Source organism: Vanessa cardui, chromosome 7 (assembly GCF_905220365.1).
Source record: "Vanessa cardui chromosome 7, ilVanCard2.1, whole genome shotgun sequence".
Classification (NCBI taxonomy): Eukaryota; Metazoa; Arthropoda; class Insecta; order Lepidoptera; family Nymphalidae; genus Vanessa; species Vanessa cardui.
In genome coordinates this window covers 10,505,385-10,529,454 of record NC_061129.1, presented here as the reverse complement: position 1 = coordinate 10,529,454, position 24,070 = coordinate 10,505,385, and the positions used below count along the sequence as shown (strand labels likewise).

At 30.7% G+C, this 24,070-nt stretch overlaps 2 protein-coding genes across 2 annotated transcripts; one reads left to right on the top strand and one right to left on the bottom strand.

Annotated features, from left to right (window-relative positions):
- The first annotated feature begins 47 nt into the window (after positions 1 to 47).
- On the top strand, positions 48 to 19,460 carry LOC124531101. Its single transcript, XM_047105556.1, has 6 exons — positions 48 to 349; positions 14,154 to 14,308; positions 15,352 to 15,577; positions 16,893 to 17,157; positions 17,959 to 18,155; positions 18,299 to 19,460. The coding sequence occupies exons 1-6, from the start codon at positions 262 to 264 to the stop codon at positions 18,568 to 18,570; spliced, it is 1,203 nt and encodes a 400-aa protein (XP_046961512.1). The 5' UTR covers positions 48 to 261; the 3' UTR covers positions 18,571 to 19,460.
- On the bottom strand, positions 19,458 to 23,876 carry LOC124531100 (transport and Golgi organization protein 6). The gene is made up of 5 exons (XM_047105554.1): positions 23,742 to 23,876; positions 21,414 to 23,434; positions 20,556 to 20,778; positions 20,307 to 20,458; positions 19,458 to 19,790 (listed from the first exon to the last, which is right to left on the bottom strand). Exons 1-5 carry the CDS (start codon positions 23,791 to 23,793, stop codon positions 19,473 to 19,475), a joined length of 2,766 nt encoding a protein of 921 aa, XP_046961510.1. The 5' UTR covers positions 23,794 to 23,876; the 3' UTR covers positions 19,458 to 19,472.
- Between the last annotated feature and the right edge of the window lie 194 nt (positions 23,877 to 24,070).

The following is a 24,070-nucleotide window of genomic DNA, read 5'->3' as shown; positions in this document are numbered from 1 at the left end:
GCGCAAAAGCCTGTTAGTACATAGATAGAGGGCAAAGCCATGCTCCGTATGTTAGGCCTTTCAGTATTTTATCGTTTTGTTAGTCGTTCAGAAGGCACATAGCTGCGCTGGCGCACGCTTGCTCGCCATCGGTTATCGCTCTATTCGGAATTTAATATTTTTTATTATTAAACATTGAGTGAAAAACGTTTCATCAATTGATATTAAATAAAAGTGATTAATTAAAAAAAAAAAAACCGATCATCAATTTTATTAGACATAATGACGTCTTCCGTGAATTTATTTGTAGTCGGAATTATATTGCAAATTACATTTGTGTCCCCGATTGCTGAAATTGAGGCGGATGATGGTGAGGTCAAACATTAATAATTAATTTTAAAATATTATTTATTAAATAAAAAAAATTAAACATTTTCGCTTCATTTTTATATAATAATTAAATTATAAGTTCAAGTATCGCACAAACAAAACATTTTTGTGTACACTTAGTTAAATAAGTTAAATTTATTTTAAGATTATCAACGTGCACTTTTTGCAGTTCAGTAACCACCCCAGTCATACACATACCCCATAATTGATTATTTTGTATTATATGAAACAGGTTTAAACCATTTACATAGGTAATGAAGTTCAACAACCAAACTACACATAAATACATCAAAATATATATAATAATTGTTACAAAATTGTCGTCTTAAATTTTTATTTTTTAATTTTTTTTTTTCATATTTAATATGAGAAAAAATTACAATTAATTGTGCCATAATTTATTATCATATTTTTCATTTAACGTGCGAAAAAATATATTTTATAATACATTTTTTTTATAATCAAAATACGCTGTTATATTCATAAATATTAAATGTAATATTGATTTTTGGTTTTAAGTGTGACTGTCTGGTAAAAACATACTATCAAGTTGATCAGACAGTAGTTAAGTTTGCCCTCAAGTTAAACCAGGTCGCAATATTGTCACGCTTTTATTTCGTTAGAAGCAGTGATTTACTTGTGTTTTTAAAATATTACTGCAAAGATTTCATATTAAAAAGTTTTTACCTGAGATAACAAAAAAAAAAACAAAACTACTTACTTTAAAAAATGTTAATATTTAAAAATGCATAAAGAATTGGTTTTAAATTTAGTTTCTTTCAGGTAGATCATCTAGGAACCAAACCTAGGAATCGTTAGTCGGTCGCTTTACCGTTGAGATGTTGCGTGTAGATTTACCTAGGTGCAATTTTATTGGTGTCTTTACGCAAATTAAAATTTATTTATTCAAAAATAAAATTATATCGAGGAACAATTAAATACAAATTTTAATACACTTTGAAGTATTCTTGGCTTAATTCAAGGACGCATAAAAAATGTAAATTATCCTTTACTCATCGTAAAACAGATATTTTAAACTTACATTAAAAATGACTTAGGTATTATGAAAAAAAAATCTAGGTATATTATAAACAGGTACATCAAAGGTACTTAGTTTCAGAGTGATGCAGTTCTTGTTTCATTCTAGATGTGATCAGATGCATAGATTTTAACGGAACTTATAATTAGTTGTCCCACGATCATCATTACATAATCGTCCAGTAACAATAGTCGTTTACTGCAAATTAGAGATTCACACTCTTCTCACATTGAACCTGCTAACGGTTTACCTTCCCATGTAATCTTCGGTAACATATCACCCCTCTCGTTCCGGTTTTTATCCGCAACAATTATGACATGCTTATGGGATACAATTTTGTCTAGCATAGCGTTCATAACTGTTATTATAGGTTCCAGTGTCTAGGAAAAGTAAATCTAATTTTATCTGATTATTTTAATAATTACTAGTATACTCAATACTCGACTTATTCAAATTACACAAAGTTATTGACAACACTAACTGCAATATCTAATGGAGCCTAATCGCGCAATCATAATATTACGATCACGTTTTTTTTTCCACAAAATACTGCTGGAATGTACTCCCCCAAAGTATGCTTTGACCGAATTAACCGTTCTTTATGAAACAAGCAGAATTATTTGGATTGTTCATACGTATCGCTTTATCTTTTGACTATTGTTCATTTGACATGGTCTAAATAGCCGGGAAACGAATTAATACCGGTGATTATCACGATTGATGTTTTATCATTGAATAGGATCTTATTGATTCAATTGAATTAGACCAATATCTCCCTTTTAAATTAAATACGTGCTGATACTGGCGTCTCTAACTTGCTCTTATTTTTATAAAAGTATATAAAGTAGAAATAACATAAGTTTGACAATAAAACCTTTTTTGTCAAATTGGAAGTTAGGTTATTTCATTTGCCTCTAGTCTCGATTATTTATCTATAATATTACTATATTTAATACTAGCGACCTGCCTATGCCTAATATGTATCATTATTTTATGACATAAAATCATTATAAATTATAGTATTTGTGTTATTCTGATGTATATCCTATATTACTGTAAAATTCTATCTAAATCCGTCCAGTAGTTGTTTCGTGAAATAGTAACAAACATACATACATCCATCCTCACAAACTTTCGAATTTATAATATTAGTAGGATTGACTTAGGGCCTCCAAATGGATCATTGTCTAAAAGTATGAAACAAAGAAATTTGTTTAGAAATTTACCATCGATTGAGAACTGAATGGAGACCCTATCAACCTCTATCAAGTTATCAAACACAGTTCGCCAGGTCGTTCTTGATAGATCACCCGTGAACATGTCTGCGCAAAAACTGGTTCGTCGTTGGAATAAGATTAACCTACAATAGGTCAACGCCGAGATGATTGATAACGTCTTTTTACTATACACAAGCTTACGGGACAGTGTTATTTATTTACATAACCTTAGAGCGAGTACAGTTGATTTTGTTGTATTTAAATTCTAAGTTTAGCGTCTCTACGACATAATTCAGTCTATTCATTTTATATCATTTTAAACAGAAGGTTAAAAAGATTTTTAACATCACTACAAATTTGATTGGCATTTTAATACAATATCAAAAATACATTATTGCTAGACTACTTAGTTTGAATTAACAATCTTAGATTATGTTAACTGTCAACGTTATTTTTTTTCTAAACATGTTGAACTATTTTCTCGGTCCTAAAGATATCGATGATCACGACTGTGATTGAACAAACAATTATCAAGTGTCACAGTAAGCACTTGAATATAAAAAACGTTTCACTTTACTGCTCTTATAGTGTATTTGACCTGTTTTTTTTGTTTTAATGTTTTTTATGGTTATAAGTAACTGGTCATAGTGTACATGTCATTACGTCAGTGGAGCAATTCGCGGTCGGCATTATGCATGCGCTAACGGTCACACGACGAGGGTCAATACAAACTTGCTTTTGCTGCTATTATTATATTTTGCGTCTCCACCACAACATAGCGCACCAGACACGGTTCATTAAGTAACCAAATATTCAGTAATTTGATTACAATGCTGAGAACAATTTATTAAATGCGAGAAATACAGTTATAAAGGCGGCCTACATATTTTTCAGTGTACCTGTTCTATTCGGCCACGATGTTCATCCTGTCGTCCGATCCTAATATAATACTTATTATAAACTTAGGAATATAACAATTAGTAAAAATTAGACTGTGTCTAAATTTCAAAAATTAGTGTTAATAATACAGATCGATAAATTCAGAGTAATTATGTCTAATCCTCAGACACAAATCGCAGATGTATTGTAAATTATGTGCGCTGGGTTATGACTTATGGTCATGAACCAGTACTAATGTTGCAACTAATATGTATTATTGTCGGATATGATTTAATGCTGTATAACAATAATTACCACGGCGAGGGCGTAGACCGCATTTATACATCCTCTGACTTCCATCATAAAATACCTATTAATATTATCCCACAGTCAATTGGGTATATTTTTGAAAAGTTTAAATATCCATATAGTACTTTTGTTAGGAAAACTCCAGGCACTATTGCCATTTGACAACCGTCAAATGATACTTGTCATACATCGTGATCCAAGGATACATTTACTATAATTAATTACACTAATCTCGTGTCAAATATTTAAATTACACACTCAATTCGAAGAAATGGATCAAGTGTGAAATTTTGCTTTCACTAAACGCGTTTGACTAGTCATTAATAAGTTGATAATTATATTGGGCGTGGCCTAGGACAACATATTAGATGTTTGATCTCCTGCCACAAGCTAGCGAAACACGGTCGTATTATGGTGCGTCATAAAGAGCGATCGAACTGGATATGTTTTTGCTACTTAGAAAGTCAAAGTGCTTTTTTGTGTTAACTTGTTGTATGTGTTGGTGTCTCACTAAGAAATTAAATTATTTCCATGAATACTACAACAAATGTAATTTAGTTAAATGCTATTGTGTAGCAGGTTTTTTTGTATTTATTAATAATCTGACGTACTTAAATTGGGAAATCGACTATTATATTTTTTAAAGTAACTTTGATTTAACTACATTAGGTACCAACATAGTATTTGTAATTTGTCTATATTAATGCCAGAGAATATGTTAAAGAATAAATATATTTTTAGTTTTGCACAAAAAGGAATTTACGCAAAAGTTTAAGGATACGCATAATACCATAATGTCAACAATGTGAGCCGTACTTAACGCGTGCTTACAATGTTTTTGTTGCTATTGTAAATAGCGTTTTACCTTAAATAGATAAGTATGCAGCATGTGTAACGCAATGTGGCATGCAGTAGATGTGGGTCGGCGGGTGGGACTCGGGTCCTGATCATCTGCGGGTCGCTGACCGGACCTCCTTAACTGCAGCCATTTAGGTCACAACTGCTTATAAACATTGTTTATCTATTGTCTTTTCTTAGCAAAACCTACCAATAAAAGCGTTTGTTGGCATATCGATACACGATTTGTAACGGCTCTTTAACCTTATTTGAATTTGTTCATTTTCTATTATAGTTCCAACCCACGCTAAATTATATTTAAAAGTTGTAGATCTCAATCATTCTTCTGGTCTAAACAACCAAAGGCGTGATGCAAATGTTATGAAACTATAAAAGGATACTTTTATAGATTTAAATTCTAAAAACAGCATTTAATAAAGGTTTTAACATTCAACGTGGGTTACAAACTAACGGAGCTTTAAAATGTAGGTACTCTACATTTTATAACAATCCTGTGAAATGCTTAAGACCTTTTTTATTTATAAAATATTATTATAAATCATTTGTCAACTGACAAATATTTGTATTAATACTTTCCTGTTCCTGCTGTGGCCATAAATCTATCAGAAAATTTGAAATTAATTAAAATGGTATGCAAAACACAAATTAAATTTACCTACATTTTTTACTATGGGTCAATTATGTTTCATTTTAACATTTCAAGGCGACACATCATATTAGACACGTTATACATTAATATTCGATTTAAACACAAATATTACAATCAGATTAATTATCTACATAAAACTGTCAAAGTATTTGGGCACAAAACTGTAGGTGCCATCTTGAAAAATGCTTTACGAATGACATATCTACTTCACTTAATTTTTTTTTTCTACTACTTCTTCTAGTGAGCAGACATTACATTGTTATTCTGATAGAATTCACTATGGATCACAGTCGTGAAATATTGAAAACCGACGAGGCTGAAATAGAATAGAAATAGAATAATTTTCTGGAACTGTGGACGGAACTGTCATGTCACGATGTTCTTGAATAAGAAGTAATTTCCTATCGAAACCATAAAACAGTACACGCGATCATAAATAGACCGACTGTCATTACTTACTCGCCATAGAGACATAAATAATGACGGAAGCAGAAATAAATCCTGTGGAATGAAATAGGCACAATAAAAATATAATATAAGGATTAAATAAGAACAAAAATAATAGTTTAATTTAAAATAAAAATGTTGTAGTCTTCTATTTCTTTTTATAAATATTATACTTTTTATCTTAATTCTTCCGCCAAATAATAACACACAGTATTGTTATGTTCCGACGTGAAGGGAGACTGAGTAAGTGTAATCAAAAAGGAACATATTAGTTTCCAAGGTGTCGTAGGCTGGTTAATATTTGTTATGTATCAATATCTGTGGGCTATGGTAACCAACAACAGGTACCGACTAACAACATTTGTCGGCCCACCATTATTATATATATGTATAACGTATATACATATAGATATATAAATAGGTCTTATTCTCCCTCAACAACAAATTGTATAACGTTCGATACAGTGGTTTATATGTCACGGTGTAAAAGATCGACAAAGTTACTTTCGCATTTATAATGATAATAGCATGGATAAACAGCCACAAATTATTCGTGATCACTTCTCAATCATAATATTGTTGCTCTTTGTATTCTCACTTTTTGTAACAATTTCATTCTTACAATAAGATTATAAAATATTCAATAAAAATTGTAAATAAAAACTCTCAAAACATGCAAAATCAAAACGATTCGGGGTTATTGGTGCTCTCGAGTTGAAGCTTTTGATACGATTTTCTATCATTATACTATTTATATTATCCATAGTCTAATTAGTCGTTAAAAAGGCAGTTGGATGTCAATCATTTTTAAAAAATATAAATTTATTATACTATTGTCACATATATATGACATTTATATATGCTTAATTAGTGTTTATAATTCATCTCGTGCTCGGCGGTGAAGGAAAACATCGTTAGGAAACCTGCATGTGTCTAATTTCATCAAAATTCTGCCACATGTGCATTCCACCAACCCGCATTGGAACAGCGTGGTGGAATATGTTCCAAAACCCTCTCCTTAATGGAAGAGGAGGCCTTATCTCAGCAGTGGGAAATTTACAGGCTGTTACTTTACTTTACTTTACTATACTATTGTCACCGGCATCCATGGACGTGCGTCAGGAAGGACTGCACTAGCAATCCAATATGAGTATTAAACTAAATGTTTCAATAAAAACTTCAGCGTCTAAGTTACTGTCCAATATTGTTCAATAACATGTCAATGAACTCAAGTGTCCTCTTTAACCTGCTAAAAATGTGCATGTTGCAGAGGCCCCTTCACAACATGTCCGATTTGAGTTGAAATTAAAGTATTTTTTTATAACTACCCTCAACTTTATGGGTGCATTTTTATAGAGTATATTTTATTTGCTCGTGGTATAATGTAAAGAAACAGGTGTGTATCACTGGTACAACGACGGCGCACCCCACGTTAGGATCAAAGCTAAATAACGAGTAATTAAAAAGCGACCTCCAGACAATTTTAGGACCTATGATTCTTGAGTTCCTTTACGAAGTTCTTTTACCTATTAGCTTTTAAAAGATGTATTCGTACTTACTTGGTATAATAGAAATAAATGATTTTTGAATAGAAAAAAGTGATTTATGGTGTGTTTTAAATCATGTTAATAAGTACTGCTCGTATATAAACTGATTTTGTCATATATTTTCAATTTAAAAAAATAAAAGCATTATCTAAAAGTAGAATGACATCAATATCGAAAATAGTTTGTTCTACATAATCGAAGTAGATATATGCATAGCATAGATATTCAAAATGGAGCTAGTAAATCGAATTACAATAAGTAATTGCTCTACAAAAATAATCTACCGCACCGTGATTCCATTTAAAGCGTCACAAATTTATTTAAGTACTTGTAAGTAAAATGCCGCCACAGAATGTTTCGTGTTTGTCATGTTGTGACCGAGACGTTCAGATAACAGATAACAATAAGTCTGTTTTGTTCTGCCCGGCGCCGACAGTGGGTCAATTTTTAATTGAATGCGGCAAAAACGGTGATTATACACGCACGGCCAAGTGAACAATAAGATTTGGATTTACATCGTTCCTCTGCGTTTTTAAACTGTTTAAATTGAAATAAAGATTCACATATCGAGGTAAATTTTATGCACTACTTTAGTTTCTCAACAAATCGCATGTGATATGTGTGACGGTTACATTGAGTTTTTGTGTTAGGTCATATTCAGAATAACGTTTTAAGTAATAACATGCGATCGAAGAATGAAGACACGTTTACATAGATGTTTAATTTAGAAATATCATTTTATAAATATAAATAATTATTTTTCAATTGAGCGGATCAAAATATGTAGTGACAATATTATTTATTAACATTATATATGTGAGTTCGAATATTTTTATTTATTCTCAGGATAGGCATACATTGATATTTTGTAATTACTTTCTTATATATGATATTGTTCCACATTAAGTTTAAGTTTAGGTTTAAAAAACTTTATTATTAACAAAGACATACAGTCACTTATGGGTTAACATAACATAAGTAGTAACGTGCAATTCTTCGTCATTGCCATTATATGTATAACTATTCAGTTATAGTAAAGGTATACTAAAAAAAATACAATAAAAAAATATGACAAAAACAAATACAATTTTGCTCAATTTTGTCGCAATGTGAATGAAATTATTAGACTTTAAATAAATATACATAAAAATATTTAAAAAAAAATTAGATAGAAATAGATCTCAGACTTCTTATCATTGGTTATCCCTGTATCTTCAGACCTCTAGATATTTTTTTACTATATTTAGAATTAAAAAAAAGAGTGATGGTATATTGGTGATGTATAATGGGCTTTAAATGGCAACACTTTACGAAAGTTAGAATTTTTTTTTATTAAATTATATATTCACTTTTAATAATCTGTGAATACTTGTCTAAATTTAATTTAACACTTGTTTTAAATTCACAGTTTTATGTCGCCCCCATTCTCTCTTCAATTTACACAAAGATGAGCCCGTATTAGTCTAAAGTAGATTGTGAAAGTATGGTAAATAATTAAATTTAAACAACAGTCATATAAATGGTTAAATATTTAACGTTATGATTTCAAACGTATCACAACGTAATAATAGGAACAACTCGATACATAGCTATTTCCCGTGACTTTATCCGTTAAACTATTCTCTCTCATAAGCCCTGTAAAAGTTATTCTATTTAGTTTTGGTTCGGTTTCCAGGCTACGTTTGTAACCTTTTTTTAACGATTGGTTAGTGGTTCCGGTACGAAGTAAAATTAATTTATACTTTTATATTAATGTTATAAATGTTAAAGTAACTCTGTCTGTCTGTCCGACGCTCTGTCTCTGTCTGTCAGGACCGAACCAATACACAAATTTGATAAATTTTGATGTGAAGCAAATTTATGCTCCTATGTGGGTACTTTTTTTGCTCAACATCTGACAGCCAAATCCTAATTTAAAAAAAAGTATTGTTGATATTTAGTATCAATAATAACACAAATGATAACCAAACAAATATTTTGCAGCTGTATAATGTATTATTATATAAAACATGCAGGTAATAGCTATGTATAATAATGATGAGTCAACTGGAAGTCACTACGCATGAAGCTTTCATTGTTTGAATGTGGCCGTTTCGCGCCACTCGCTTTGCACAATTGGAACCGCGCAGTCAACACAAATTATTTATTAATTAAACAAACATGTGCCCCTATATTCACATATAAAATAAAAAGATTTTGCTATCACAACCTAAAAAATAATTTGTTCAAATAGAAACTCGTCATTAGGGTTATATATTTGAACAATTAGGCTATTTGACAATGTGAAAAATAAATTGTGAATTATTGTAATCAGTGTATATTATGAGTTTAAAAATGGTTATTTACTATAGAAAGTTGAAAATAATACTAAGTTTATTCAAAAATCCATAAATAAAAATGCATTTTTTCAAACGTTTGTCACGTGACACAAAACGCTCCTGATTGGCCGAGCTTATGATGAAGTCACTTTCTTGTAAACCTTGCTTTTCTACTATATGTACCACAGATTGAAATACAGCAAAGTGACGTCACCGACTTTGCAGCGCCATATTGTCCAAGTAGCGTTTTCGCGCGTTATTTAAATATGGAATTTTAATATGATATTTTTCTGCAAATATGTACTAGAAATAAAAAAAGAACTTTTACTGGGTTCCTTAACCTGTACTTAATAATATAAAATGAATTTTAAAAACCAGTCAAATAGCCTATACTAATAAATCCGTTGCATTTTAGATTATTTGTAGAATATACAAAAAGCTGCATGGATGGAACAAATCTATTCACTTTTAAACGACTTCTAAAAAGCGAAGTTTGTCTGTTACCTCCGTATTTATATCTGTATGTGGCTTCAAAACTCTAGTTGCGATTTTAATGCTATGAAAATCGCTTGCTTCACATTTTAAAATGAATAGTTTTTACCTTGATTATATATATAATAAAACTAGATAAATTAATACTACTTTTACTGTTTCTGACTAAAATAAGTAATCTAGAAAAAAACCTTTGAAAATTTTTTAAGACAGATAAAATATGAATGTAATATATTATGCCAGTTTAACTTATGTGACCGGAGCTCGAAGGCGTCATAGTTAACATATAAAACTACTGTCACGAGTCGTGACATGCTTAAATACCTAACCGAATATTGTCTCTAAAAGCAATTTGTATGTGAATAATGTGTACCTTCAAAGGAGAAGGTTGGTTACACGCTATAGTCTGCGTACTGTTATAATGTACCCGAAATATCCGCACATTACTCTACTTATTTAAATGTTAAAAACTTAACAACAATTTCTACTTAAATAAAGGTTAATACAGTCATAAAATAGTGTATTTACAACCGGACGGCTTATCTTTTCTCTGTCACTAATGAAGATTAAAAAAAAAAAATTGTAGCTATACGGCCTAATTTTTTTGTAACTCCATCATTATACGCAAAATAAAAACTTAGAGAGATAGATTACTTGAATTATTATCTTCAAAATACAAGATTAACTGATTATAATTCTTAATGTTACGAAGGATTACAAGTGTAAAAGCTAACGCAAAAATATTCGGGACATTGCGATAAAAATAGTTCAAAAATTTAATACGAATATATTCTGCAACTAAACGATTTATTTATTAACTAGCAATAAATTAAGGCCTCAATCCCTTTTAAGGGGAAGGTTTAAAATGCCACGCTACTCTCATGCGGATTGATTTGCAAATTTTTATTTGACACATACGGTTTTTTTTCTTGGAGGCTTCCTTTACAGTTGTACACAAGGACTTACACAAATAAGCTCATAAAATTATTGGTTTTATTACAATCTTTGGTAGTATTTGGCCATAATGGCTCTGATTGTAACGAAATACGTCATTGCACACGAAAGGTTAAAGAATACCACTATTTTTTCGATAGTAAAAAAACTATAAGTATCGTTTCATTATTTTTAATTTACTAAATATATACGTCCAACTAGTTAAATTAGCCATTCAATTACTTACCTAATATAATTTTATAAAGTACCTACTACAATTTAATGTTGTATTCTAACGTATATTTATTTATGCTTTGTGAACTTTGTTATTTTTGAGAGAGTATATACTCAGGAAACCCCTTGCAACTTTACTAAGCGTCGCCGTTCAATTAGCAGATTGGAATGACGTTAGTCAATTTATTCTTCGTTCATAGAATACAAACCAGCATAAGAGCAGCACGGTATAAGGAGTTCCAACATTGGGACATTGAGGTACATGCCTTTACTTTAGTTTTTACTCGAAATCATGCTGATTTTAATTAAACTCACAAATGTGTTATTATATGCAATCGTTTCAATTATTTCTATTTAACGAGGAAGGTCGCATTTAGGAAGAGGAGAAAGACGTAATACAGTTACTCATTAAGTTGCCTGGAAAGAAAGTAATGCTACAACGTAACCCACAAATTAAAATATGTTTTTATAAAAACGTAACGACGAAATTATGAGTAATAAAATATACTATAGTGTGTTGTTCTATTCGTGTTAATAAAGTAAGTGTTGCCGTGCTAATGAGATTTCTTTCTTTCTTTATTAATACTAATAATAATTTAAGTATTTTCTATTATTAAAGAGTTGTTTCAAATGATGGCCAAATAAATAATTTTTACGATATGTGTTATTTTTTGAAATTTCGCTTACCATACTTTGGGATATATCTTTTTATATTATATACCTACTTTAAAGTTAAGTAGGTACCATAACAAGCCGTTTACGTCGCAATTTTTGCCAACACCTCATCTAATTTAAAAGAAGTTTCGGAACTTACATATATGTAATATGTACCTAAGTTCCGCATAATATATTATTAGGTTCAAACGCACATACTTAAACAAATACAAACAAAACTGTTCGTTATACAAAAACTTACTTCTTTACGAAATTTTACATGAAGATAGTTTGAATCCCAGGGAAGGACCACTATTTTTAATTTACCCCTTCTGGGGGTTAAATGTTTATTTAAAATACCAATTTTTTATGCAAATTGAAATATTAACAACACAAACATTCTTAATTGAAAAGATTTCTGTTATAAAATACAATTGGCTTTTGATTTGCATGGATAAATGCCATTAGAATAAAGACCGTGGTCGAAATCTTTGAAAAGGACAAGATCTTCTCCGTTACACTTCTTTGTCGTAAATTAATGTTTCATAGTTTATTTGACATGCTTTTTATTAAAAATAAACTCTGGACTAGGTAGGCAGTCTGCATTTCACGAACTAGTGATTTAATACAGTACTGTGTGAATAAAACATCAATATAGCATATCAATTTTCATTGTTTTCGTGCACTTCCTCTCGTGCGAGGCCGCGTCCGGTTTCCTTTTATAGTCAAATGTTAATGAGACCACAAATTCATTTTGAAGCCTCTGGACATTATTACGTAATTACATTTATATATATTTTTTAAATAAAAAATACACATATACGTTGGTACATGTTGTTAGTTAAGTTTTTATATAAAGAGTTTTTAATGAGGTATTTTCCTTAAATATGTAGACTTGTGCAGTAAAATAAAAAATAAAAAGAAGTCCCCACGCTCTGCATCGTTCTACATAGATAAATTTCTCATTACAGCCATTGCTTTTATTATGTATCTAACGATCTAGTATAGATCGCAATCCGAATAGAGGGCTTCTATTGCGAAGACGCCCCGGGCATAGTTTGATACGCAGCGCTCTCATTTTCTCTTACTTAAATATTTCAATGCATAATAAATACTACAAGTAGTTGATTTATAGTAGGGTGCAAATTCAGTACGCCGCAATAATTTGTATCGATAATTTAATGTCTATATCTATGTATATATTACTACTAGTAGCACCCCGGCTTCGCAGAGTTACTCGATATGTATCGTTATATTATGACCAAATTACATAAAACCATTATAAACTGTAGCCTATGTATTATTCTGATGTATAATTTATATTACATTAAAATTACATCTAAATCCGTTCAGTAGTTTTTCCGTGAAAGAGTAACAAACATACATACATCAATCGTCACAAACTTTCGCATTTATAATATTAGTACGACGTAGGATTTTGTAATTTAATGTTTCTTGACGCGTATACTTTTTCAATTATATTCACAAATTGCACGTTTCTATGAATACAATTAACAACATTTTATTTAAAAAAAATTCCAGAATAAAACTATTTAATAAATATCATCTGTACTATAATTACTTTCGCTTTTGTTATATACTTATATATTAGTAGACAGGTATTTCTTTCTCTTGGCTAATTATATCTGTTTCTAGTTTATAATAAATGAGATCGAGGTATCTTGTTACATTGGTCATATTACCTGGTTATTGAGGAATAGCTGAGCGATCGAGTCATTGGGTTAATGGTACATGCGGATTGTTGCATCGAAGCATCCAACCGCGTCTCGGGGGCTCAGGAACCAATTACAGAAATTGACTTAGATATTAAAGCACTAACAGCATAACGGCGTTAGCTAAGCAGACGACAAGAATTTTCACTTAAGAAAAAACGGTAGATGCCTTTATTTTAAAGTAAATGTTACTACATTTCTACATGGTTTTCTTTGAGAGTTAAAGCGATTTTTTGTACAGAAGCGCAGTCATAATTTTCTAATAACTACAAGCAGTTTCACTTAAACGTACCATTAAAAAAGAAAAAAGAATAACTACTGAGTTTCTTGCCGGTTTTTCTCGGTAGATTCTACTTTCCGAATTGTTGGTTAAATGACCATTCAAATGTGCTTGGAAAAGCTACTTGAATAAAGTATTTTTTGATTTTTAGAATTAGATTTGAAATTTTCTAAAAATATATAATATTGTTTGCAGAAGTGCTGCATTTGATAGGCGAGCCTGATTTCCGTGATGTTCGATTGCGATGGGAGTATGGAAAAACTGATGAGGACGATCCCAAGAAGATTTTGGCTTTCCAAATACATTACTGCGAACTGCAAGCCTGGGGACAATATAGGTGCAGAACCAAGGTAACTTCTCCTTTATAACGAAAACATCCTTTAAGCAGGGCCGTATTTAGGGAGGGCAACCGGGGCAACTGTCCTGGGGCAGATGAGAGGGGGCCACAGTTTTCAGGAGGTTACAGTAACATTATAATAATGTTACTATTTAATATTTTAAAAGTTACCGATACAAATACGAAATATATCATAGCTTACTGATTGAAATAAAAAAAACTAATAAATTCATAATAATATAATTATTAGGGTGTTCACGCTTCTGTTTCTCTAGGGCCCTCACTGCTTTGTGGCCCCGGGGCCTCCAGACCTTTAAATCCGACTCTGCCTCTAAGTGTTTAGCTGAACTTGAACTTGTTTTAAGAAATATAAAACTTAATTTCATATAGTTATATGATCCCGTTACCAAGATTTGAGTAAATTCAAATATTTAATAATTTAATTAAAGAATGTTGTTAGTTATTTCGTATTTATGTACAATGTACATATATCTGAATTAGAAACCCCGGTTTGCTCTGGTAACCGTTGGCACCACTGCCATCGAACGGAGGATAATGGCTTGACGTGCGCGCCACAGCGTGACCGTGACGTGCGACCTACCTTTTCGTTAAAGCCTATGCCTACGCTAAAATAAATAACAAAACTATCTGTTAACATTTTTTGTTCCATTCTGGTACTTGCAATTGCATTATGACATTAAATAAATAACAATAGGCAAAGAAATGTGAAAGTTAAGCCATGAGGTAATACGGAGATTTTAAAATAAAAATAGCTAAGATAAATTTATATTTATAAACGTTTTAAAAAATGAAACAGTGATAACAGCTTTCGAAAATTTCGCTGATAAACCATTTTTAAATCGAACAGTGAAAATAGGCACAGCCATCGATAACCTAACCGCAAGAGATTTTAATTTGATAAATGTATTTAGTCACCATAACTTATATGTGACAAAAGTGGACCGATTTTACCTACTAGAAAGCAACGAATTTATATTACCTATAACCGGCTAAATAATACTATGAAAAAATATAATATAATTTCTAAATTAACAGGTTGTCGATAATTTTGAAGATGAAAGATCTGCGAGGATGACGTTAGAAACAACAACAAGTAAGGTACCTGTCGGAAAGCGTGGTCGAACATACACGACGTATATCACAGGATTACGAATGGCTACCACATATTCGTTTGAGGTACGGCCAGTGAGAAGAGACGCTCGGGACCTCGCAGATCCACACTCTATTGGATCGAAGATTATAATTGTACCCACTAAAGGATGTAAGTGACTAATATTTTTTATTTATTGTACAATACAAATTAATTTGTGCAATTTATTACTTAAAAGTTTACAAACATGAAAAATAGACATTTTTTGCACCGTTTAGATTAATATAGTTTGTATACTCTATGTAAATCGTTCTATATAGATATCACTTAAGTACTTCATAACTTATTCTACCGGAGTATTGAATTACTTTGTAATTCATAACTGTAACAATAATTCAATTCATGCTTTAATCTGAGGACCGGATAGTAGGCCCGGTATCTTCTTCCCTAGTTAGCTGGGTATTGATAGTGTAAGTTGTAACAAATGGCGTTAAACGATCATTTGTGATCCATTCGGCTTCTTTACATTTATCTTTCGATTTGACTTTGCCAAAGGTGACATGCAGGGTATATAATATACTTACATATATACCGTATATAACATAATTCTTGTGTGTTGAATTTCGATTCGAGAGATAGGTATGGTCTGACAAAAGACGTATTAGTGAAATAGTTAAGTGTATTAGGAATATCACAATTATTAAAAAGTAGCAAAATCGTCTATGTCTAAATCCTATTGTTCATACAGTCTAAAGATTATGTAGTAATAATCTGTATATAGTGTAAATATTAAGTGAAAGCCCTAAAAAACTTAAAAGTTATATTTAGACAATCTGACGTAATAGGCCTCTTATTATATATACTTATATAATTAAAACTGCTTTTGTTTAAGTTTCCAAAAATAGGCCATATGGTCAATGCTATTAATAAACGTAAAACTTCTTTCCGAATTTATATTAGTAGATACAATAACAGAGAAAACGAAATTTATATATTTATAAAATATTGATACGAGTTATATATTAAAAAATAATTATAATTTGATATGAAATGATGGCGCTATTGGCTTATAAAGTGGGGCAGTGTAGTTTCTCTCCGATAATCTTTAGGTAGTACGAACAGTAGACAAGTAAATTCGACTTATGATCAGAATATAAATGCAATTTCTAAGTAAATTTATTCTAAGGAAATTTATTTATTTTGATTGCAAATTCTTGGATGGATTTTATAATGTTAGTTGTAAATCATATCTTAAAATTGGGTTATCGTTTAAACTAATTATATAACTATGGTAAGCTAAGCTAAGTTTGAAAAGTGATTAAAGCCATAATTATGCGATAGAAATAAATTTAATTTGTAACTGATACTTTAACAATGTGCAACCTGTCATATAATAAATATTTACTTTATAAGAAACTGTGAACAATACAACTGTGAACAATGTATATATTATAAAATAGCCGTTATATTTGTGTCATTATTTTAGTCTCAGCACGAGCTACGCAATGCCTGCCCCACGCGAGCGAAGTTGAAGTATCTACAGGGCCATACTTTGGTGGTCGCATTGCCGTCGAAGCGGCAGATGGGGGCCCAGAACGATGTTCTCTTCAAGGAAATCCCAACAGTGCCCAGGACGCCTACATACTACGAATTCTTCACGACGAATGTGGTTCCGAGGTCAATGATACTACGGTCGCCACTTACGTGATCGTTCAAGAAAACCTTCCAATACTCACCCATAGTACCCGCCGGTAAGTGAAATGATTGAAGTAAAAAGCGTGCAATACTTTTCACTTTCAACAATAGAAGATTGACGATTATTATTGGTCAAGACCTTACGGTTTAACAGTCATCTACGTTTATTAAATGATAATAATTTAGTTTGCTTAATAATGAAAATTATGGTGTTAACAAAGAAATACATTTTATAAATGGTTAGAGAAAGTCTTAAGTAAAGTAATATGTACTGCGTAATAAATATAAAAGAATAGAAAAAAGTAACATGGATTAAATATAAGAATACACACTTTAAATATAGTACTATATACAAAAAAATTGGTATAGTACTTTTAGTTGTAATTATCGACATCTAAGTGTTTGCATTCTGAAATACCATCAATAAATAAAAATATTTTTAAGTATTAAAGACTGACTAATTGGTTTGCTTCGCTTATACGGCTGCATGCCTGGAGTTCTCTGGTTCGAATCCCGTGTTAAAGACTAAAAAAGGAGTAGCCTTAAGTCAGGAAGTTTGCCGGGTTACACTACCGTACTCTGAAAAACACGTTTCCACTTTCCGGTCTTGAAGTCAGTTCCATATACAGTGAAACGTTACCTTCGCAGTGGCTACTCTTTGAGACAGAAATTTGGTCAAGAGATCATTGTATACGTATAACTTGATGATTTGTTACAAAAATAAAACATATATTCGCGGCTCACTCCTATAAAGTACTACTGACAATATTATTACTTACATTATGTTGTATAATAATATAAATATAACGTTTCAACTTCTTTTAATTCGTCAGATTTCAAGAGTTATTATTTTTCAGGTTTTTAGTTTTATGTACTTACAAACCGGAGACATTGACGGTGCGAGCTGGTATTAATTTACCAAAAGCAAATCCTGGAGATGTTTTGGTGGAAACAAAACCTCACGGTGTGGTCGAGCCGTACAATGAGCAGGAATTAAATGATAACAGCTTGCAACCGGCTCGTCTAGAGGCTACAAAGGAGGAATCGCAACAAAGTTAGTTTTTTTTTTTAAATACAATATATTGCCAAATAGTTTTCTATCTACAAAATCAGAATTATCGAATTATTTGAGATTCTTTCCCATATTTTATAATAATTAAAATAAAAAAAATAAAGTTATGTTGGTAATTGTTCTAGGTATGTTTGGAGAGATCACTTTAGTTATGTTCCTGGTGGTTGCTGCATTTGGTGGTGTGGCTTTCTTGATCTGGAAGATGGTGCCTCAAGCTGATAAAGGGAACAGTGATACTGTGTCTATTTCCACCGTGTCTTCACTTTCGCGTACGGGAATATTCCGTAGGGGAAATATTGATAGATTTAATAGAAGTTCTATTTATTCAATAACACTATCGGAAAAGGATGAAACTGTTAAAAAACCTAGCGATGGTGATGATACTTCGGAGGCATAATCTTTAAAAAATCGTCTCAAGTACTATTTTGACTGACTACACAAAGTATAACTTTTGCCTTATATAAGCCAGAACAACAATAAAAAATTCTAAAGGGCTTACGGTGGCATGCCTTGTTTTTTGTACAAATTCAATTATTTTCGATCACAAGCAAAAATTGTGTTACACAGTTTGAATATTTTTGGTCTAAGTACTTATCGAATTGGACATTTTAGGGAATTGAAAGATCAATAAATATAAAGTCAGATAATGTACGGTAGTGGAAAATAACATAATACCGACATTTTTAATATATAGTTCCATATATTTTTACTTAATTACTATTTTAGTAAAAATGCATGACGGAACAATATTGAAATATAAAATAAAAAAATAATGCTGCACTATTTAGTGCTGCCTTGATTCATAACCTGGTTTTTGCTTGTTTTTTTAAATATGCAGGCTCTAGATGCATTAGAGCGACTATTCATAATGTTGTCGATTTTCATTATTTATGTATTTGAAGGGTAACTAAAAGCATAGCATATTATCATACTATCTTGATACAATAGAACAGCATTTGGGGGGGTATTATATTGTTTTTGGATCCATTATGCGTATTCACATAACTAGTTAAGTTAGCATTATAAGTAAAAAATAATAGACTGTATTATTTAAGTTGCACAAAATGTGATTATTAAGTAGAATATCTTTTATTTAAGATCAGTTCTAAGACGATCTTGTAAATATTTTAAAAACGGAAACTATATCAAATTAGCGGATGTTACACATCTGGCCAGTATTAAGACAATCACTTGAACGCTATGATTGCCATAAGTTAATTCACAAACTAATTTAATAGTGCGATTAAATATAAGACACGAAGTGAGTATTAATAAAAGACTTAATAATATATTTGACTTTTATTTGAAAATTATATCATCTTTTTTGTCCAGCATTAAAAACTCCTTTTGTAACGGCACGTTCGGAAGGAGACTTTTTGTGACAATGTCATTCAATTCCTCGAGAGCTATTTGCGCATGGAGTCTCACAACTGTATCTTCGTTTGCATCTTTATATAGTTTATTTAGAGCCCTGTATATGGGCAGCAAGTTTTCTTTCAACTCGAATAAGGTGTCCTTACCCAAGCCCTTCAATAAACTCGATACAACCATTACACCGGCCCTCCGACATTCTATTACCTTATCGGTTTCAATTATACTCCAGATACAGAGCAAAACCTGTTAAATCAAATTACGAATATATTATTTTAAAATCTCAAATTGTTATAAATATTGCCTCAATTTTTTTTTCATTTCATCTATTGATGCAGAGAGGTTGGAAGGACATTGAGGTTTTAAGAAATATTAATCATTCCTTAGATCTCAAAGGCGAATTGGGAGTATTTGTCTCTGTGGTCTACTTAGACGGGCCTGCGCATACTACCAAGTGTTTCTTTTTTTTTTCTTCTGAAGAATTTTACAAATCACATGGAAGGCGCAGGTATAACTTTATAATCCAATGAGGGCCAAAATACATAAATACATTAAATTGAGTTTTTTAATCTATTTTTTATATTTCATAATCTGTATGAAATAAAAAGTAATCGATTGTAATAGTTATAGTAGAATTACAAAATAAAACTTGATCATGAAAAAATAATTCTCGTTCAAACTTCAAACAAAGGGCACAGGAAGGAAGTTATTAATTTTATAGTTAAAATTATTATATTATTATAAGAGTATCATGAAAATTACCTCGTAAATAATGGTCCCAATCTTATAGTTTAACACCAATGCAATTTCTGCCAAGTTAGACAACGCTGACGCTCTTATCAGCGGATCATCATCTCTACACGCACAGAGCATTGTGTTTAACAAAATAGTCTTGTGGACCACAGCCATTTCACCTGAAAATAAATATTAAATTTACAAAATATTCTTATATTCATAGTGATTTGTGACCATATGAAACAAGACTATTTTTACCAATTATGTGAAACATACCTAATTTTCTGGTCACCTTGACTATTATGTCCCCAATTTTCATTCTCGTTTCGGCTGTACGATTTTGGCTCTCCGTCGTCACAATATTTCCTTGCTCGTTTGAATTTTCTAGAAACTCTTTGCACAAAACGGTTAAAGCTTCACTAGTGCAATGCATGGCCAGAGACGCGATGCCATTAACAGCAGACAAGTAAACATACGAATCTGAGTCCTTGAGTTGTTCCTGTAACAAAAGTACAAGTGACAATTTTTTCTAGTCAAAGCAAAATTATTAGTACTCATTGGTCATTGCAATGAGTGTTTATTACAAAGATTACTACAATCCTCTGTTATCAAGGATTTAAATTAATCTTCTATTATTTAAGCTTATGTAACTGTATGGAGGTTTTACCCAAGAAGAAATACACAAGAAGTCGGGATTGAACCTGTCAGTTTCACATCCTAATGCAGTTTGTATACTGCTGAGTTACTGAGATTAATTGAATTGAAAGACAAAGATTCATATATACTTTAAGAAACTATTTAATAACTAATATTTCAATATTTCTTTCTTCATACAAAAATGAATATTTGTTTCAGTTAGTATTCCTTGTGTTTATATTGTCAATTATGTCACATGTTGTTAGTATAACAGCAACATATTATGATAGTGAGTATAGTTTTAAGAAATAATTGGTTAAGAAATATTTTATTGATATGGATGATTAAAAGCTACTTAATATTAATAGTAGGTACTATGTACCACAATGCACTTTAATTACAAATGGCATATTTTTATATCCAACACAATATGGTGTTATTTTAAACATATTTTTTATTAAAACTTATAATAATATTAAAGAGTATAGTAGTACAAACCTGGAATAGGCAAAACAAATAATGTCTTTTAGATATTGTTTCAGGATCGGCCTTTTCTATCAGTTTAGTCATCTCTATGATGCCATGAGCTCTCACTGGAAGAAGATCGTCATATATGTTTGAAAGAGCCTTCTCATACTCACTTACTTTCGATTTTGGACCATCAGCTATTATTAGTGATATGGATTCATTACACAAAATACTTATGTATTCAGAGTCATCTTTAGACAATTTTTTTAACAATGGAAGTAACTTGTATAATCTCTCTTTCAACTCTTTTATTTTAGTGTTATTAATATTTGATAACACAGTATTTAATAATACTAAGGCAATAGTGTTACATTCTTCATTTGATTTTGCAATATCTCTTAAGAATAGTGATTCTACGAAATTAATGACTACACAAGGATTCTCCTTTAAAGCTCCGATAATCTTTTCTGAAACTGACATTTCAGCTAGAATTTGAAGCATTGCTGCATAATTTTCATCTGCATTAAATATATGAGGCTCTTCATGAGCATTCATTGAATTTTCATTCTTTGCTTTGATTTGCCTTTCAGCTTTCAAATTGATGAATATATGTAAACATGATTCAAATAATTTATTAACTAAGGTATTGTTGGTTGTTGTATGGAAAATCTCTATAAAGTTCATAAGTGATTCATTTTTCGGATGGTCTATGGGCACTGCAGAACATTTCACAGTCAAACCTGCTTTATATTCTTCAATTAATATATTGGAAGGATCATTCTTTTCAGGACCAAATAAAAACTTTTCAATTATGTTTTGAATTTCAACTGTATGTAATAACTCTAAAGATTTCAAAATAATGTCAGTTATTTTGTTCTTTGTTTCATCCACTGTACATTTGATTCTTAAAAGGAAAAGCATTAAAAGATTATTTTTAAGAAGATCACATGGAAGATCAAGTTTTATCATACTTGTACAAGCTTGTAAAATCTGTAAGCTGTGTTCTACTTCTTGTGGAGTTAGAATAATAGTACCCGGCAAATTTGATTTTGATGCTAGATCGTCATAATTTAATGTGTTAAACACTTCATTGACCAAAGTAAGGATTGGTTCACATTCATTGTATTTCTTGTATAAAGTCAACAGACAGGACATTGCAGTAGCTAAATAGTGTATATTGTTTAAGGAGAGTATTTGTTTCAATTGGGATATAATATTCTTCAGGTAGTCATTCTCGCTCATGTTACCATGCTTAGTTGCAACTATTTTACATATCATATCAATCTTCTTCCATTCAACACCAGTGTCCATATCATGACTCTCTATGAAACACCTTATTAAACTAATTAATCCTCCTGAAACCATAAGGCGTCGGCTCATTTCTTTGGCTATTACTCTTTTCACAAACAGTGGTGGTGCAGGATCTGCTACACTCTGCAGAACCAATAACTCTTTCATCAGCATTGGTTGAAAACAATTGCTAACCAAATAGTCATATAATTTAATATATTTCTGCCGGTCAGAATTCAATTTATCATACATATCTTGTGTCATAGTAAACTGAGGGTAAACTCCAGGTTTTTTCAAAGGAGCGAATGCTAACTGAATCAATGCTGCTAAATAGTCAGACAAATGAAATGTAATTATAATGTTTTTGAGAACAGGCACATTATAACTTCTTTGCAGAAAATCTGTGCAAATTACTAAAATATCATATTTTTGTTCATCAGACAGTTTAATATGTGGTATTGAATGTGCAGATATGCATCTTTTATCTAGGCTTATTCCTAGTCCATGGATTAAACATGTTGAAACACCAAGCGAAATAAGTATGTGAAAGCAGGTCCTGAGTAATTTTTGATTCTTTACACTGATAAGAATTTCTTCATTTGTACTTATCTCTAAAGCAAGTAAGTCGATTTCATGAATTATATTTTCTATAAACTTTTTTAAGAGTTTGTATTTTTGTAAATGTATTTCTTCATCACTTTCCATTGCAACAGAATTTATACTTCCTTTGAAAATTGATATTATTAAGTCATTTTCATTTTCTGAAAATAGTAACAGAAATATTTAAACATTATCTATTAGCCTGAGTAACTGTTTATCCCGTGTGTGAGGATATGTTTGTAGTTAAAAATCAATGACGAAACATTCTTTAAAGTTAAATATTTAGTTAAAAAAACTTTTTTTTTTTATTTGTTTATCAAATTAACGACACAAGATAAATAGTGTTGAATGTGAAAATTTTAAACATTAAAAATCCAAGTTAATATCGTTTTATTTTAAAATTTGATGGTAATTTGATTTTAGGTGGAATAATGATAAGGATATATTATTTTTTTAAAAAATACGCACCAGCTTTAATCATCTTACTTATACGTTCAAAGATAACAGTTAAATTAGACATTTTATAAATATATATTAAAATAACTTTTTATTAAACAGTAAATACTAAATAAGCGTGAAAAAATAATTTACAATATTATGTTTTTTGACATTTACGAACAAGTTCATATATATTTTTTTATTTTTGGATAAGGCAAATGCATCATGTCATACATCTAAATAGATTTATTTTTAAAGTATTTCTTTTCTTTGGCGAGTAATATTTTTACCTTCTTCCTTTTTGGACTTTTCTAGAATTAAATAAGAAAAACAGGTTTTTAGTAAAAAAAATATCAAAA

What these genes read in the sequence shown, in the direction of transcription:
- LOC124531101 (XM_047105556.1), top strand. Translation starts at nt 262, where the DNA reads ATGACGTCTTCCGTGAATTTATTTGTAGTCGGAATTATATTGCAAATT. An exon ending in AATTGTACCCACTAAAGGAT is followed by an intron (nt 15,578 to 16,892) that starts GTAAGTGACTAA and finishes TCATTATTTTAG; the next exon opens with TCTCAGCACGAGCTACGCAA. An exon ending in AAAGGAGGAATCGCAACAAA is followed by an intron (nt 18,156 to 18,298) that starts GTTAGTTTTTTT and finishes TAATTGTTCTAG; the next exon opens with GTATGTTTGGAGAGATCACT.
- LOC124531100 (XM_047105554.1), bottom strand. Translation starts at nt 23,793, where the DNA reads ATGTCTAATTTAACTGTTATCTTTGAACGTATAAGTAAGATGATTAAA. An exon ending in AAGTAAGATGATTAAAGCTG is followed by an intron (nt 23,435 to 23,741) that starts GTGCGTATTTTT and finishes TACTATTTTCAG; the next exon opens with AAAATGAAAATGACTTAATA. An exon ending in TTGGGACCATTATTTACGAG is followed by an intron (nt 19,791 to 20,306) that starts GTAATTTTCATG and finishes TTGATTTAACAG; the next exon opens with GTTTTGCTCTGTATCTGGAG.